This window comes from Fistularia commersonii, chromosome 29 (genome assembly GCF_037954325.1).
Source record: "Fistularia commersonii isolate RoL2024-O1a breed Wild chromosome 29, RoL_Fcom_v1.0, whole genome shotgun sequence".
Taxonomy (NCBI): domain Eukaryota; kingdom Metazoa; phylum Chordata; class Actinopteri; order Syngnathiformes; family Fistulariidae; genus Fistularia; species Fistularia commersonii.
In genome coordinates this window covers 8,033,583-8,052,761 of record NC_141312.1, presented here as the reverse complement: position 1 = coordinate 8,052,761, position 19,179 = coordinate 8,033,583, and the positions used below count along the sequence as shown (strand labels likewise).

Below are 19,179 nucleotides of genomic sequence, written 5' to 3'. Positions count from 1 at the left end.
GGATATGAAAGTGGAGTGAACAAACAAACTATATAAAGATACATATCTGCAGTGATATATTATGAGAGCTTGCAAGCACTAAAAACAAGAACAATCTGGGGACATCTGGATCTGTTGTATAAAGTATTGTTTATCTGCCAGAGAGGCTAAACAGGAGGATAACGTCACTTCCATATTGGTTCCAGCAGCTATGAGCCTTCTGTAAATAAATGAACAAGCAACTTGGTCAGAGAAGCAGCAGCCATATAGACACACACTTATGATATGAATGGTAAAAAAGACACAGCTCAAATCAATATCAGAGGGAAGCCATTGCGTTACGAAAGTTACGTCATATATGGCACAGAGGTAAGCTAGTGTGTGAAAAGGCACCCATGATTAGTCTGAAGCAGAGGAGGTGGTATTACAGGAAGTGAGGGAAAAATTAATAATCGAAATATTAAGGATTGGGCACCATTATCACAACAGTAGACTATTCATTACAGGAAGTTATCTGTCAGATCTTTGTGTTGATTGTGTAGAGGGTGAAACTGCACAACGTATTCTCATGTCATGCAAGAAATATGTACACAAAGGCATTTTAAAAACAGAGGAGCAAAAAAAAATTGTCATGGGAGGAAAAAATAAGACAAGAGCCAGGTGAATGAAATATATGTTTTTTTTTTAGGAGCAATTGTATTCCAAAGAAAAGTTTGAATGCAATGAATAAAACTTGATAAATAAAAAATGTTCAAATAACTGGATTTTGTCTTGGTAAGTCTGTTTAGTTGAGTGTCACAGACTTGTTTTTTTTTTAATTTTTTTGTGGGTTCTTTAGGGCAACACGTGTCATGATTTATATAAATATAGGTATCTTAATAGGGCTTGAATAGTGCCAACCATACTCTGAAGGCCGAAATATCAAAATGAATAAAAAAAATTAAAAAAGGCGGTTTCTGTTTATTAAACAAGCATCTTTCATCTGCTTATTTTATTTTTCTTACCGCATATTCTCAAAGGAACCCGCGCCAGAATTTTACCACGAGGCCTCGAATACAGGAGCGCGGTCTTTCTCGCAGAAAGCTCCAGATATATCTGGAACAATTTACTTCTCGCGATATCTCGGGGCGAGAAGTCAGTAAAACCAATTTGCTACCGCAGCCTGCCAGCATAGACCTGAGACACCGGCGATCGAAGGTGTGGATTAAGACAAGAAGTAGCTCTAGACAACAGAGCGATAAAACTTCTTTGCCTTACTTTTCCTTCATTTTAAACCCGTAGCTAAACGCGTGGATTATTTTTATTTTTCTAAGTGTTGTTGTACTTGCCGGTGTAGTTAGAAACGTAGTGGTCGTTGAAGATGTCAGTGGTGGGATTTGACTTGGGCTTCCAAAGCTGCTATGTTGCTGTTGCCCGAGCCGGTGGGATCGAAACCGTTGCCAACGAGTACAGCGACAGGTGTACACCGTAAGTATAAAATTTGGTATCATTTTATCTGACATCTGAGGGAACGGGGTTGGTGATGTAAAACATTGTTGTCTCGCCGGTGTCAGGGTAACTGAATACACGTGAATACAGCGTTTCTGGCAGTTAGCTGGTTTCACATGAACTTACTTCCCCAAGTATTGTGTTTCCTAATGTCATTTTTTTCTGTTGTTTGTAACAGGCAACCAGGCTTTTGTTTTTCATTTCATTTTGAGCATGGAACCATCTAGAATTACACACATAGTCCACCCAGCAACCACGGAGCCCGATCGGGCTAGCTAGTTAGCTAAGCTTACAGTTTTTATTAACGATACAGTTTGACGAATGTGTTTAGTCACCCTGCGAACCGGGCGGGCGGAGTTATCGCGTTTCCCATGTACAGCTATTAAAGTCTTAAGAGCTCCGACCCACCGGCGTGCCGGGTGTGCCAAACTGTACGCCTTGTACGTTACGCTCAACGATGACGACAGTCGCAATCGCTTGTTGGAATATTCTAGCAAGACTTGGGGCAACTTCAAGAGTTACAGACATTAAAAGAAACGTTACATATCTGTCCGTGAATTTTCTCTAATTTTAGACCATCGAGGCATCGCAGATCAATTTGTTAATGTCTGTTGTAAAATATTTTGGGTTGTCATATGTGTGTGTCATAGGGCATTGGATTTATAAAGTAAGAACGATGAATGGAATAATATCATTCGTTATATCAGATTACCTCAATTCATTATAAAAAATAGCTGATTCTCGATCACATTAACAGGAATTCGATTTCGATGTCAAACAGTGCACTTCCCTGTGTGTTTTCCTTGAATAACTTAATGTCGTTGAAAGCTTTCATTTCAAATAAGGCGTGATTCATCTCAGATCAAATAATATTACGAAAGAGCAATGTAAGACGACTATTTACATAATCTTATGGCACTCCTAATTATAAGGTGGGGTTGGAAAGGTTGTAAAAAAATCCAAATTACAACCTACAGCTTGATCTCTGAGGTTCTTTTTTATATAGGAATTAATTCGATGAATTGTTTCTTAATTTATTTATGTCTGAAAAAAGCTCATTAACTGCTTTTACCATCGCAAACAGCGCTTGCGTGCTGCTAGCGATTCTGTCTCAGACACCTGTGTTTGTTTGGGATCGTGATGACAGGCATGTTGATACAAAGCCCTACTGAGACAGAAGTGGACTGACAACACTGATGTTTATAAAATATTATGCGAAGAGTGAGAAATGAGTCCTTAACAGGTCAGCATGCTCCATCAATCCAGGTTTGTTAAAGTAACCAAGGTCAGCAAGGATTGTTATGATCTGTATTTGGTGACAGAAAAAAACAGGTGAACCCTTGGTCCGCAGGGAATTTGAATTTAATCATAAAATTCACATTTTAGCACTTAGATTATGTATAGCAAAACTGTATTTGGTTGTTGCTTAATATTCATGCACATCTTTTCCAGCTCATTTGTATCATTTGGTCCACGCAATCGAGCAATAGGAGCTGCTGCAAAAAGCCAGGTAAATCATCGAAGTCACTCAGCCATGTTATTTGAATGTCTCTAATAAATGCACATAAATAATCATCAGAGCTAAAGCCCCGGCGTTGTAACTGTATTTTGGGCCTCCCTTATTTTCTTAGGTGGTGACCAACTGTAAGAACACGGTGCAGAATTTCAAGAGATTCCATGGCCGGGCCTTCTCAGATCCCTACACCCAGTCGGCCAAATCTAAACTGGTGTATGATCTGGCACAGATGCCCTCTGGGTCCACTGGCATTAAAGTAAGAAGCAAATAAAACTATAACCATGATATTGCGGTATCTATGCTGTTGTGTTGAGTGTTCCTACCTGGATACACTGTGACCTAATGAAAGTGTTTTCTTGTTTCCAATTGGGATTTCCCATCACGTCTGTCTCATGAAAACAAAATCACAATGAAAAATGATGGTAGTATAGTATGGAACCTGACCAGAGATTGAAACCTACATCTTAAAATATTTCATGATGTTTTCATATATAATATATATCTATTTTACAGTCTCTCCAGCATTGCAGATAGTAACTGTTTAAAAAATCCACATCCTAAGTATCCACCTCATTCTTCTGCATAGGTTATTAGTGAAAGACTGACTCTTTTTGTTTTGTTTTTAGAAGTGGAGATAGTAAAACAGCAACTGCCTTATATTTTAATATTTATGGATACCTTATCGCTACCTATTCTTGAACTGAGGACTGGAAGAGTCTGACCATTGACTGGTAATTTTGAAGTGTCAAATGACACTGCAAAATCACCATTTCTCCAGTTCTTCAAAAATAAAGGGTGAAATATATACTCAGATGAAAGACTATTTGATAAATCTGAGAATAAATGGCCTGTAGAATTTTATGGTTTGCTTACACCTCCCTGCCACTTCCACTGCAATAAACTTTGATCATGACATTCCTGGGTACTTATTGTCCTCCTCACTTGTCTTAACTCCAGGTGATGTACATGGAGGAGGAGAAAGTGTTCAGCATTGAACAAGTTGCTGGCATGCTGCTGACCAAACTAAAGGAGACTGCAGAAAGTGCCCTGAAGAAACCAGTGGCCGATTGTGTCATTTCTGTAAGCATGTAAATATAGACTAAGTCAGTGTCACAACTCCAGCACAGTGTTTGAAACCTCAATAATGTCTCTTATTTGTCAGTGGATAATTTATCTTTTTTATGTCTTCTAATCATAGACCAGTTGGACATTTACAGGGCAACATATCTATCTAATTGCCTTTTTACCTCAAGTCAAAATGTACTTATTCTCCTTGGACCCATGTGTTGTTATTTAGGACCAGTGCACTGATTTGGACTTAACTGCAAGTTAGTTTCTGCCGTGAAAAGGAATTTAATTTTACTTTCATAATTTTGGCTGGTCCTTTCAAGATGTTTCGCTACTTGTGTGAAACCCTTCCCCTTCCATTAATATGTATTTAACAATGAACGAGTTACGTTTCATGCAAAGTGCTTGATGTATATAAATGCATTACCCATCTGTACATATTGCGCTCTGAATGCTCCACTATGTGTGCTATGGAAAGGTGTTATTTCTTACACCTTGTTGGTGAAAAGTGGGATGCGTTTGTTTCTCGGCTGTAAGTGGTACAGGAATTCACCAACTGCATCTGTTACATAATAGAACTCGGAAAAAAAAACAAAACAAAACAGGTTGATATTTCACTAAGTCCAAAGCTACTGCTTACATCAGACCTGGAGGTTTCTCATCTCATTACTGTTTTTTTTTCTTTTACAATCTAATGACTTCACAAGGCAATTGATTCATACATTATCTTTGTTGAAATATTAAGCCTGTTATTTTTTTTTTATTCTAGAATATGTGCTTGCCTTTTCCAGTCATGTGTCTTTTGAAAGGATGATTCGGTCATATGAAGAAACTATTTATATTGCAGTGTTCATCTTTACTGACCCAGACTGCTTTTTACTTTAAACACTGTATTGTTTTTTGTTTTTTTTAATTACCAGGTTCCCAGCTATTTTAGTGATGCTGAGAGAAGATCTGTAATGGATGCTGCACAGATTGCAGGCCTCAACTGTCTACGACTAATGAATGAAACTACTGCAGGTACATGAAAATCCAGTATACTTGTTGGCAAGAAATAACAGAATCATTTCACTCTCTTTAGCTTCCTAAATAATTGTAGCACTAACCAGGGAATTATGTCTTTGTGTATGTTTGTAAATCTACGTTATTTCTTGAAACAAATCCTGCATCAAAACAGATTATCTATGCAAGAGAATATTCCCACCTGGTGCTGAAATTCTGACTGATATCGCTTGTAAGTTAGGGTAGTTTTGTACACATCCAAAAAATAATGAGCCCATGTAAACCCAGTATTTTGCTTTAAATGTGACATAAAAGGAAAAAAGGGGTGGTTTATGGTAACATGTGAATTTAACTTGTGTTGGTTTTGAGTCCGTTTCTCACCAATCAGTTCTTAAGCCACACTGACATTCATTTGTATGTCTACTGTGATGTAACACTTGTACAGTCATAGTTCAGAATAGTACAGTTGAGACAGTTGCTAGCATGAACACAAATACAGCTGTTGACACCAGACTGTATCCGTTTGATTATAGTGACTCTGGCATATGGCATCTACAAGCAGGACCTGCCTGCACCAGAGGAAAAGCCCAGAGTAGTGGTGTTTGTAGATGTGGGTCACTGTGGTTACCAGGTCTCAGTTTGTGCTTTCAACAAAGGCAAGCTTAAGGTGAGTAATAAATAATTGAAAGGCACTACTGAATGGAGCATCATGACCAGTGACACAATAGCAAGAAAATGTCCCTACCGACCTATAAATAGTTCTAATTTATTCCCACTCTTAAAGAATATCCCTATCAAAACACTCACAAACTACTTTGGTAAATCTGAATAATAATAGTAATGATAAATAATGAATAATAACCTGAATTATTCCTAGGAAAACCAAAACAGTATCCATTTAAACCTTACTTATCTAATCAGCAGTCTAACTTTATACATTGTATAGTTAGGCTTATTCTCATGCTAGATATATTTTATTTTCATGTATTTCATAGTGTATCATTGTGGCTTTACTTAAACCAGGCTAAAAGATTCAAAATCTATTGCAGTAGAACCTCAAGCTAAATTGAATTCATTCTTTGACTCCGTTCGCAAACCAAATCAATGTTTCCCATTGAAATCAGTGTAAATCCCATTGGTCCATTCTCCAGCACCAAAAAACATACAACACTCTTGAAACTTTTTAACGGGTTTATTTGTGTTAAAAATAGATAAAGTAATTAAAGATAACATTAATTGTTGCTGTGTTTCTTGTGTTCTTTCTCTTCTATTCAGCACTTGCACTCAGCATTTCTTTCACTAAATCAGCATGCAAAAGTAAAGCCTTCTTGCATATGAAACCCTCACTAATGCCATCCCCAGCAAGCTGTCTTTCATTAAACAGAACGAGCAATAATTTTTTTTTAAAAGTAATCATCCCTTTAGCCACATCAGGCGTCTTCAGTGCATCTTTGTTCTTTAGGATTGTGCAGATGGTTGACTTAGCCATGTGCTTGGCGAGATCTGTAATGCAAACACAGCTCTCATGTTAAGCTATTATTTCCTTCTTCAGATCAGCTGTAATTCTTAACTTTTTCCGAACACTGCTATCACTAGCAATTTTAAACTTTTTGGTAGCCGTAATGAGGGCTAACATACTGAGAAAAGCACAAAAAAGGATTAATACAGTAGAACACGATGATAAAATGATATAAAAAACATGGAGTCGCATGCACGGGCTGCTGCTACACTACAACGTGGAAAGCCTGTGAGCTTGTGTGCTGGTACACTTCTTCGCAGCTCCATTCAGAATTTGATTTTAACTTTTAATTGGGGGTGTTTGTAAGCGGAGGTTCTACTATACTTTGTCTGATCGCCTATTTTTGGCAAAATTATCAGTATTACCCTTGGTTTTGCATCTATTGTATTTGTAACTGTTCTTTTTTTTTTTAAACAGCTGCTATTTTTATTTAATTCCATACCATAATATCACTGTCAGACAGATGTGCTCTGGAGAAGGAAGAAGTAGATAAGCAATAAAAGATTGGATAAACCCTTGATCGTTTCAGGTTTGAAATACGTGTTTGAAAGAGGCTAAACTTTCTGAGTCGGGGCAATCCTGCAAAAGAGAGGCCGCCTCTCACTGACCCCACCTTTAATTCACCAATATTTAAAAAATGCCTTATCAATTTAATACCTAAATTGCTAACCTTTTCGAATGATATAAATGTGTGTTTAAAGGCTGGGAGGTAATAAAAAATCGGGGATTCTTTGGTATTTGTTTTTAATTTTACCTTAGCATTTTTCCAGTTGTCTGACCAATTGCTGACATTGCTACTGTTGTTCATCCCATCATCAGATCCTGGCTACAGGATTTGATTCAGACCTTGGCGGCAAGGACTTTGATGAAATCTTGGTCAACCACTTCTGTGAGGAGTTTGCGAAGAAGTACAAACTGGATGTGAAGTCCAAGCCTCGAGCGCTGGTGCGGCTCTACCAAGAGTGCGAGAAGCTGAAGAAGCTAATGAGCGCTAACTCCTCCGACCTGCCTCTCAACATTGAGTGCTTCATGAACGACATTGATGTTTCCAGTAAACTTAACAGGTGAGCTGTAAAGTTTAAGGCTGATGTAAAGAGGACACAGCCAACACGATGTGCAAAACAATTATTAGAGATCCTCAAAAACTCAATTTTTTTGTGCTATTTTCCCAATTTTCACAGCCTCATTTTGTTCAAAGACATTTAGCACATTTATTTCAGTTTAAAACAATACAGACATACTCACCATCCACTTAACCCTCAAATCTGAACATTGTTGCTCATGAGGATTTTCAGTGCCCATAATTAATCTATGACTAATCATCCCCAGAGGTCAGTTTGAGGAGATGTGTGCAGGGCTGCTTGCCAAAGTGGAGGGTCCCCTACGCAGTGTCATGGAACAAGCTAGTGAGTACACAAGACTTTCACAGCAGCTGGTCTATGCCAGCCAGCAAGTGAACTCATTCATAGCGAGCCTCAATCATGTGCTGGAACTGGCTTCCTGTGTATTAAACTCTGCCAGCTCTTTGATTATTTCACAGTACAAATGAAACCATTGATCGTACATCAGATATGGAATTGTCTTATTTATTTTAAGTAATTTTCTATAGGCAAATAATTGCATTTAAAGGAAAAAAATATTCAATGTTATGCAAAGGCTGGCTCTTATTACGAAAGTTCCTGTGCTTATTTGAAAAGTTGAACACAGCTTTCTTTGAAAAGTTATGATGCACTGCCTGTAACTTTTTTTTTTTGTCACCCTTGTGCAATGCTTCCTGAATCCAGAGCTGAAGAAAGAAGATGTTTATGCAGTAGAGATAGTTGGCGGAGCCTCTAGAATCCCTTCCATCAAGGAGCGAATAAGCAAATTTTTCGGTAAAGAGTTGAGCACCACTCTGAATGCAGATGAGGCTGTGGCCAGAGGATGTGCACTGCAGGTAAAACTCCCCTCTTCGATTGGGAAGGAGAGTGTGAGATAGATAATAAATATGTACATTCAATTTCTGTGACAAAACTATGTAAAAGGACCTGTTTACGCACATATTGGTGATGCACAGGCTGACAGATGAGGTTAGAAATATCCATGGACCATGATGTTTGCAGATGGCATTGAGGAGCAAGCAGGTGGAGGAAAATTCTAGAGAGGTGGCGGTATGACCTTGAAAGGGGAGAAATGAAGGTTAGCCGCAGTAAGACAGAATACATGTGCGTGAATTGGAGGGGCCCAAGTGGAACGGTGAGGCTGCAGGGAGTGGAGATAGGGAAGTACTGAGGGTCAACAGTCCAGAGCAATGGAGAGTGTGGAGAAGAGATGAAAAAATGTGTTCAAGCTGGTCCAAATGGGTGGAGAGAATTGTCAGGGGTCATATGTGATAAAAGTTAGGCAGAAAAAAAGGAAAGGTATATAAGACAGAGGTGAGACCACTTGCAAGGCTGCATATTTCAGAGACCATGGCATAGAGGAAAAGACAGGAAGCAGAGCTTGAGGTAGCGGAGATGATGATGATGATGATAATGTTGAGGTTCTCTTTTGGTGTGACGATGATGGATAGGAGTTGGAATTTGTCCATTAGAGAGATAGCACATGTTAGATGTTTCAGAGATAAGGCCAGAGAAGTCAGACTGAAAAGAAGAAAGATCTGTTCACATGAATAATCAATAGAATGGAGTCGACTGCTAAGTTTCAGCACGCAGACTTTTCCTAAGATAAACTTTTATTGATCCCCATAGGGGTATAATTTCTATTTACTAATTACAATGTGCTTTTCTATTATGTTTCTCTAATTGTCTTTCTATTTTTATTTATTCTTTCTTTCTTTCTTTCTTTCTTTCTTTCTTTCTTTCTTTCTTTCTTTCTTTCTTTCTTTCTTTCTTTCTTTCTTTCTTTCTTTCTTTCTTTCTTTCTTTCTTTCTTTCTTTCTTTCTTTCTTTCTTTCCATAGTGTGCAATCTTGTCACCGGCCTTCAAAGTCAGGGAGTTCTCCATCACTGATGTTGTTCCCTACTCCATTTCCCTTAAATGGAATTCTGCCGCTGAGGAAGGACTGAGGTATAATTCCTATTTGAAAATTCGGGAACGGCAGTGTGGCTTAGGTTTCAGGCCAGCTGCCCTGCCACCAGCAGCTAAAGAGTCCTGATGTGAGATAGTTGATTCCATAACAAAGATTGGAATATCTGGAATCATGGTTTTACTTTTAATTCTACTTTTTAAAGGTTGTGCCACTATCTACATGAACTGTATAGAAGCCAGCATCCGTTTAATCTGACAGAGAGGATACAGTGCTCCTCTACCGCATGTCAGTCCAAGCAAGAACTTCGAGTTCATCAATTATATTTGCAGAGGATCCTACATCATGGCTAAATATGTTTACTTTTCCTTCTTTAAATAATGCCCCCCCCTTCTGTCGTTTTTATTTTTTTATTTTATTTATGTATTCTTATTTATTTCAGCGGAAAAAGGATTGAGTGCATAACCATTGCTGGGTCAATTCTTGAAGTCAGATGTAAAAATGCTTGAAGGACAAAGTAGTACAACGAGAGCTGCCTAGAATATTGCTCATTTTAGATATAAAAGAACAGATACTAAACCTCTAAATATAAAGACATTGGCTGCAGCTGCTTTCAGACTGCTACTGGCATGGTACCATGTTGCTTTTAATAACATTTCCTGCTAGACTTTGCTGTGTGTTACATTTTTACACTTCAAGCAGGTTAGCAAATACAGTATGTATACAGTAAATTCAACAGTTCAGGGTATTTCGGGGAGTGAAGTCTTTCTCAAACTCACTTGCCCCTACCCACTATCTGTGGTCTTGGCCACTTGTATATACAGTGCATGAAATCAATTGAACACTTTATATAAAATGATCAAAGTGCATTAAATATTTACATAACTATTTATTTAATGTTTGTGGGATATTTATCTAAAATTACTTGGCAATAGCTTGTCTGACCAAACAGTATGTCATTGTCATACAGGCTAGTCAAGTCAAGCTGTGCCCTGAACAACTAGCTTTGAGACCTGTCGTACCTCTTTCTTTATTTAACAGTGACTGCGAGGTTTTCCCAAAGAACCATCAAGCTCCCTTCTCCAAAGTGTTGACCTTCTACCGAAAAGAGCCCTTCACACTCGAAGCTTACTACAACAACCCCAAAGAGCTGCCCTACCCCAGCACTGCTATAGGTACTGCCATAGCGTCACAAAGTTGTAGAGATCTATATTGTGACATCATAGGCATAAACAATAACAACTGTCATATAGTGTCCTTTATCAGATGGCTACATTTTTCATAGTAATGTGATACTTCAAGACAAATAATGTATTGCTTATGGAAATTAGTAATCAATTAATGATTTCCAAACTATATCAGCAAGGTGTTCCTGTGAACCTCCTTGGCTTTGTGATTGTGTTGAGAATTTCAGTTCAGAGCTAATATTCCTTGTTGTAAGGGTACTCCCAGTTATTGACGCTATTGATCGTTTCTCTCATCCCGCAGGCAGTTTCCTGATACAAAATGTGGTCCCTCAGGAATCCGGGGAGAGTGCAAAGGTCAAGGTCAAAGTTAGGGTCAATGTTCATGGTGTGTTCAGTGTATCCAGCGCCTCACTAGTAGAGATTGTGAAAACCACCAAGGCAGAGGAGCCGATGGAGACAGACCAAACGGTGAAAGAGGAGGAGGTGTGTAGTGAACAAGTTTGAGCCACAGTCAAATTATGAAGAGATAATCCACACTTTTTGAATGCCTTTTCTCATCACAGAAAATACATTCGCGCATGTGGGCCAAGCCTTGTTTTTCTGAGTTGAGTCATGTCATTATTGCGCAAATAACTGTATTGCCTTTACATGATGAACCTATTCAAACGGCTAATTTTGTTTACCCTAATTCCTCTTTGTAAATTCTTTTGCTTTGCATTGCAAAAAACCTCTGTGGATTTATTATTGTGTCTTTGCAATCAAACAGAATAGGTTTGTAATTAAATCATTGATTTATTAGTGAAAGTGCGTGCTCTACTTTTGTCTTGAAGTGGTTGAAGAATATCCCTTTAGGCTTTTAGTGGAAGAAGTGTTGTGCAATGAACCACAATCTAAAAGTGAATAATGCTTTGCATGTTTTCAATTCTGTATATTTAACTTTTAATTTAAAAAGTCTGTTTATTACTAAGCTAAAATTAAGATCTGTTTAGTCAGTGACATTAACCACATTCACTCTGGATGTTAAATGTTATCACAAAGTAACACTTTACTGTAACATGTCTGAATTTTGTTTACTCAACATGTGACAGAACAAAATGCAGGTGGACCACGAGGATCAGAAACCTCAGGCTGGGGATGCTGGAGACAAGAAATCAGAGATCGAGGAAATGGAGGTAACCTCATCTTCAGCAAAAAGGCAGCTTCCTTAAACAGTTTTTTTACTTCCGTGTTAATAATATGTACTGTCGTTAGACTTGAAAAAATAGATAAATAAATACAATTGGACAAGTAATATAAAATTGATAGACTAAAATTAGTGTTTAAATGGTAATCATCTATGATTATTGTTGAGAGGCTGACTTTGTCCTTTATGGCCCTTTTTTCAAGTTTAATAATTCACAGCCAGTGTCAAAAGTAAGGATAACTTGGTCTGCAAATTGGACTACTGTTATGGAAAAATGCTATATTTTATCCAAAGCTCTATATCCATATGTATATGGGAGGCAGCATTCAAAATATTTGCAGTCTTTTACCATGATGTAACAGGAATGAAATCTGCCTGTCCTGAGACACCATGCCAACCATGAGCAGGCTGACCTCATCTTCATCAAGTCTGATAACAGTTGACTTATCCTCAAATTATTGGTTTGCGTAAGGAATACAAACTAGGCCATGGTTGACAGATGTTCTGGGGATGACTCTGGGTGTAGGGCATCCCATTGCCAGCATACTAAAAATGTGGCGCATGAGCTTCCTCAATATTACATAACTATCTGTTGACATCACTGTTGCACACTCCTTGACCTGCTGCACGCATTCGCCAGTTGTAATACTGCCAGGTCGGTTGCAGGGTTTGGAATTGTGAACGCCCTTAAACAGTTTTAGTCAGGCAAGATATAACAGAATGCCTTCCTTAAGCTTGGCACTGTTGGACTGTCTCCAAAGAGCTCTTGGAATGGGAAGTCGCATGTATGTATGCTCTATGTCCTTAATCCACCAGGGTCAGGAATAGAGACCTGCTTAATGATGTCATTTGAATACCAATTGAACAAGCCCCTAGAGCATTAAGATATCAAATACATGGCACAACAAGAACCCTTTAATAGGGGCCTGCTGTGGTCATGGGCCACCATTCATAGTTTTTCTCTTCGGGTGTGCCTTGCTAGCCCCCCCCCCTCCCACCCCCACACACACACACCAGGATGGTAGCGTCGCTGAGATTTCTTAGGAAATGTCTTTATCTGCAAGGCGTTGAGGAAATGTCTGGCTATGGCTAGTCCTGGCAGAAGCCCTGGTGTGAAAGATGCTGTGTACTGCCTGGAAAGGACTTTAGGGAACCATGAGTTTTGCCAGCTTTCAACTGTATTTATAACTTGATAGCCTGGGTTTTATGACTTTGTTATCAATGATGTCATTAGAAAATATGAGGCATTTTTGCCCCATGTGTGGATTTTAAGAAACTTGCTCTAGGCCATGGATATCAGTGCTTGTCTGATAACCTGGTAACTTATTTTAATCGATACATTGTAGGATTAAACGGCTGAAAGACTTGTTTCTTGTCCTTCAAATAGAATAAACATTAGAAAGTGACAGAATAAAAAACCTTGCAAATGGCAGAAAATGAATGCCTTTTTTTTTTCACAAAAAACTCATTAAGTTATCAAGGTATAGGTAATTTGACCCGGTATGAAATGCACCCTGCCATATCGCTCAGAACGAACCTGTCGCATCAATGAAACAAATTCTGAGTGACATAATATGCCATCCTTGACAAGTGTAATTCACAGATGAAGGATGTTGCTCTGTATACATGATAAAATTAACTTTGTTCAAATTGAATAGGAGCTTATTGATACAATACTTTTTGTTGTCTATTTTAGTTCATTATTTGAGTTAAAGGTCAACAGCCAATTAAAATTGAATGGTACATACTTCAAAGATCCCATTCATAGTTTGTTTTCAAAAATCAAATATAAAGTAAATTTTCAAATTATTGAATTATTAAGAAAAAGTGACATAAAGCCTGGAAGACTTATGACAATGATATAAGAGCCATTACTCAGGCTATTTTTTTAAAACTGACAATTTTGAATAATACTAGATTTTTCCCAAAGATACATGCATTTTTTATTTTCTTAAATTACTAATTTAAGATAGTTTGCCTGGATTTTCCTTTGTACCCCTTCACAAATGGACTTGTCATGTACCAGAATATTAAGACAGCCATCTCCTGATTTCAGACTGCAACCGAGGACACAAAGCAGGAGAAGAAGAATGACCAGCCGCCTCAAGCGAAGAAGCCTAAAGTGAAAACAAAGACTGTGGAGCTGCCCATAGAGAACAACTTGCACTGGCAGCTGTCCAGTGAAGTTCTGAATATGTTTGTGGAGAATGAGGTAATGCTCTAAAATCAGCTGGCATGTCAAGCATGCACACATAGTATGTGTTTAGTTTGCTGGGTTTGAATGTTGCTCAGGTTTATTGTATTGTTCTTGTATTAATTATGCAATCTACAAAGAACAATGGCCTTTAAAATGCTTATTAAAAGTTTTTACAGATTTGTTTGCCGTACCCTTTACATTTCTCTTTAATACTCCTCTTAATTATGCATTTAGATACAGCAGTTCTAATGAAATGTTTAATTTGTGGGGTCTTTCTTTTTCTAGGGGAAGATGATCATGCAGGACAAATTGGAAAAGGAGAGAAATGATGCGAAGAACAACGTTGAAGAGTATGTCTATGACATGCGGGACAAACTGCATGGTGCTCTGGAGAAGTTTGTGAATGAAGCTGTGAGGAGTCTTACATATCCAAACATTACACTACATGTTGTAGTTTGAATCTTACATGTATAGATAATGTCAGTTTTTCATGCTCGACACATGCATTTTGAGCAGACTCCTCATCTTTGCACACCTTCTAGGATCGGGATGCATTTTCATTAAAACTGGAGGACACAGAGAACTGGCTGTATGAAGATGGAGAGGACCAACAGAAACAAGTTTACATTGATAAGCTGGCTGAACTGAAGGTAACATAGTGCATGTTCTTGGTTCTTTGAGACCTCTGACTCATACATTGTGGACCAAAAAAGGATCTGTTACATAGTGACAATTTTTTAAACGAAAATACTGAAATCATCACTAACCAGTCAATATCAAAATAACAATTCAATAGGACCAAACACACTACATTGTCTAGTTAAGAATATGGGGTCACTTGCTGTTTAGATGATCTCACAGTAGCAATTCTAGAAATTGAAAATTACGGTAACATAAATTAATAGGAATAATAAACAGCAAGGGCCATGTCCTTTTTTTAGCTGCATGTATGTGTATGTGGGTAAAAGAAGTAGTAATGATGGCCAAAAGCATGGTTGAGAATAAAGAATCATATTTTGTATACTTTGTGTTTACAATACACAACATCCAGTTGGTACTACCCACCATATGGATCGTTCAAATATGCTGAAAAATGGGGACAGTCTAAAATCAGTGGTTGATGGTAATTTTGTGTCTTGTTAACTGTCTCACCCCACTGGACTGTTAAGTTAGATAGTAGAATTTAGACTAATTCATTAATACTTTGGATGGCCATTTTTTGATTTTACTGCTTATGCTGTACTTCAGAACCAAATATCAACAGACCATTATATCTTGGTTCAAAACATGGTTGATTACTGTTGATGCATGCACACAAGTGTATACCTTTTAACATTTGTAGGTTAAGATCTTGTGAAATCATTGTTTTATTGATTGATTGTTTGTAGCTGTTGCCATGTTTAACATTTACAAAGTCATTGTTTCTCCTTTCCACATGGTAAATTGCACATGTCATTTAATCGAGAGAAAAATATGGTGTTTGTGGGTTTGTTGTTTTTTTTTTTTCCCCTCCTGCTGGATGGCTTACTGTACTGGATATTGTTTCTTCCAACAGAAAATTGGACAGCCTATCCATGCAAGGTACAGGGAAGCGGAGGAGAGGCCAAAAGCATTCGAGGAGCTCGGCAGACAAATTCAGATGTATATGAAGATTATCGAAGCTTATAAGGCAAAGGTAACTTGGCAGAGTGAGCAAGTTGTATTTTAAAGTGCGAAAGTAACTATTTCTGTTCGTGAGATTTTTTTTTCTTTTTTTAGCAATAGTAACTCCCACAGTTCTTCCGAGGGAAGTTAGTTTTGAAGGAGCAAATATTGACCTGGTTTTCTCTGAACAGGATGAACAATATGATCACCTTGATGAGCTGGATGTGACTCGAGTGGACAAGCAGGTGAATGATGCGATGGTCTGGATGAACAGCAAGATGAACCAGCAGAACAATCAGGATCTCACTCTGGAGCCAGTGGTCAAAGTAGCAGAGATCCAGGCTAAAACTAAGGTAAACAGGGTGGTAAATGAATATTCTCTACCACATGGCATTCTAAATTTCATCAGGCACTGTTTTTCTGCTGGAAAGCTGTGTATGATAAACCAGTTCTTAGCTTGTATCAAACTTTAAAAAATAGCTATCAACAAACAATTCTAATTATGTTATTATAAGAAAATTTCAATTTTTGGCCACTATGAATGCAACATTTGATTATTTTAGAGTACAAAAACAAACAAGACCCACCAAATAGCAGTGCTTTTTACTTAAGAAAGTCTTGCTTTTGACTTAATATGGTGATTATTTTCAAATATAATTACATGTTTCATGCCACTTACATTCCTATATTTATTTTTATGCTCATTTCACTTCCAAATACCCTACCCGTCATAGAGGAAAATTAAAGATGAGTGATAATGATAGATGTTTTTTTTTTTATTAGTCCGGCAGTGCGGAAATTAACAAATATGAATATCAGCACCCTTTTAAATAGAAGAAAAAGTAAGTGACAGTAACACTGATAACTTAAACTTATAAACTGTGGGGTGCAGGAGTGCATCAACACTAGTAAATTATTGTGTATATATCTTTATATCTTATATTTTTGGAAGTCTGTGGCTTGTCTTTTCTTCTTCTCTGGCCCTCAGAAATTCTTGTCTCTTTAGGGAAAAATGGGAAACAAATTTGGGCCTCCAGCTTCATAAAAGATGTCCCATTTTGCTTCATATTTCAGCTGCAAGAAGAATTGTTTGTGTTTCAGAACGATTATAGGCTGAAATGTCAATTTGAATGTTTTACAGACATGTAAGATTACAGATTACACTAAGCTCAATGAAAAGATAATATGGTTTCTGTCTTAAAGACTTGGTGATTAGTCTAAATATGAAAAACAAAACGCATCAATTGGTCAGTTGAGTTACTGGGAGCAACCCTAAGATAAGGGCAAGATAAAAACTTGTTTTTCAGTTTGTATACATAACATTGTCCAAAATTATAGTCTGTTTCATCATACCCAACAAATGAAGCTTTATAAACATTTTATTTCAAAATCATTCCATGGCAAACTATGGCACATCAGAATAAAAGAGTTCGTGTTTTTTTTTTTTTTTTAATCCAAGATGGCAAGAAATGACAAATATTAAAAACACGCCACCCTTTTGTAAACAGCCGCCAAGACATCACTTACTGCCATAGTTGATTCTACAAACCAACATTGTCACAACATATCACATGTAATAAAAACCTGGAGGGAAAAAAAACTTGTCAGTAATGCCTTTAATTTTAATTTGTTTTTTAGGAGCTTTATTCAGCATGCAACCCCGTGGTGTCAAAACCCAAGCCCAAAGTGGAGCCTCCAAAAGAGAAGAACGAGAACGGGCCGGTTAACGGGCAGGAAGGAACAGAGAATCAACCGTCCAATACAGACAAAGCAACACCAGCGGGCATGGAACAGGAAACAGCGGAAAACAAACTCCCAGAAATGGACATAGACTAAGTGACAGCTGTCAGCCCTGAGCGGCACCTCTGTTTTCATCTGCTACTTGCCACAACTGTGGCCAGGTTCAGACCTTGTGTAACATGTATCCTGAGTGAGACGGTCAAATGTTGAGTACAGACCTGAACATACCCAAGAAACACTTGAGGTCGAGGTGCTTTTGCAATCCAGTCACAAGCGGCGATACAGTTGTGGGGAAAAAAAACAAACATTTAAAAACATTTTGGTCCTCTTGTGATCAGCCCACTCAGGAAGCATGTCAACACCACTTCTGAACATGGCCTCTCACTATGTTTCTTGGATGGGTATTGATCCAGCAGCATCCTTATTCAGTACTATTCCTCAGTCGAGCCTCCTCCACTCATCATTTTCTATGATTAATACGGAACTATTGCATAACATCGATGAATGGACTACTTTGACCTAAAGATTTGTGAGCATGGGACGGAAAACTGCTCTCTCTCTATTGCTTTGATTGCTATTCTGTTTAAGATTGTTTAATCCTGCAATTCCTGAGCATATTTAAGAATGTCATAACATAAATTGTAAGTAAAGAAGTTCTGCAAAAGAAATCAAGTACTAAACACAGAATGTTTGAATGAGGCATAGATTTATTATGGCACTTGTAAACAATCTCTGATTGTGCAGAATAATAAGCATCAACTAGAACAAAAAAAAAAAATAGTCTTTAAGTCCCACAAAGAGGGTGATTGCAGAAAATGTAGGAATCTAGTATGAAAGGAGGGTGTTAACGCCTTTGAGTTTACTTTGTGCTGTATGTTTAAATTACTGCAAGTTTCTGACAAGCATTATTCTGTTGTTTGGCTTTTGTCACTTAATGGCTAATCAATTGGCTCTCTGGTAGCCCTGTATTGTTTTTTTTTTTTTCTTTTTTTTCTACTTAACAGTGAATGCTGGTTCAGCAAATCTCCTGTCGGTGCTGCTGTTGTTGCCACATCACCCCCAGAAAAGACATAAATAAAAATTGACAAAAGGCATATGATGTTTGAGAGAAAAAAAAAAAAACGTTTTATTTTAATCAGTGCTGTCAGGATGTTGAAAAGCTTTTGCTGGTGTAAATCTTAATATGTGATCTTATAAGGGAAATTGCATCATGTCCTGGCTTTATATATCATGTTCATGTTATTGTGTCACCTGCTAGCCACTGGAAATTACATTTTCTGATACCATTTTCCAAGCCAGGTTTTTACTTGACCTACTTCTGATTTGGTTAGGAATATCTCAATACAACCATACCCCTTTCTGCCGATGCAGGTCTGCAACAGAAGTTGTGAGCTTGGACAGATAACACTAATACATAGCAACTTTTCACTCATGTTAAATTTAATTGGATTGTCCCCTTGCATTGAATTATTGCTCATGATCATGTCATTGGATCAAACTCAAAATTCAGTCCATATCTGAAGTTTTTTTTTTCACTCTCTCTATTCTCGCTTTAAACTCTGGGGCAAGAAGCAAATTCTTATATTTCCTCTGAAATACCCCCGCCTCCCAAATTGACCTCCTTGTGGCCAAACTAAAAACCTCTGAACA

The 19,179-nt window shown here is 37.7% G+C and overlaps 1 protein-coding gene across 1 annotated transcript; it reads left to right on the top strand.

Annotated features, from left to right (window-relative positions):
• Nucleotides 1–1,140: 1,140 nt before the first annotated feature.
• hspa4a (heat shock protein family A (Hsp70) member 4a) lies at nt 1,141–18,623 on the top strand. Its single transcript, XM_086176844.1, has 19 exons — nt 1,141–1,446; nt 2,920–2,977; nt 3,099–3,239; nt 3,941–4,063; nt 4,972–5,071; nt 5,587–5,720; nt 7,392–7,636; nt 7,902–7,978; nt 8,357–8,508; nt 9,513–9,619; nt 10,620–10,753; nt 11,067–11,248; nt 11,854–11,937; nt 14,005–14,160; nt 14,431–14,556; nt 14,688–14,795; nt 15,701–15,820; nt 15,981–16,142; nt 17,428–18,623. The coding sequence occupies exons 1-19, from the start codon at nt 1,340–1,342 to the stop codon at nt 17,623–17,625; spliced, it is 2,514 nt and encodes an 837-aa protein (XP_086032970.1). The 5' UTR covers nt 1,141–1,339; the 3' UTR covers nt 17,626–18,623.
• Nucleotides 18,624–19,179: the final 556 nt, after the last annotated feature.

Excerpts from the sequence above, each read along its gene's own strand:
- hspa4a (XM_086176844.1), top strand. The coding sequence starts at position 1,340 with ATGTCAGTGGTGGGATTTGACTTGGGCTTCCAAAGCTGCTATGTTGCT. Across the intron at positions 5,072-5,586 it reads AATGAATGAAACTACTGCAG|TGACTCTGGCATATGGCATC; the intron begins GTACATGAAAAT and ends GTTTGATTATAG. Across the intron at positions 16,143-17,427 it reads AGATCCAGGCTAAAACTAAG|GAGCTTTATTCAGCATGCAA; the intron begins GTAAACAGGGTG and ends TTTGTTTTTTAG.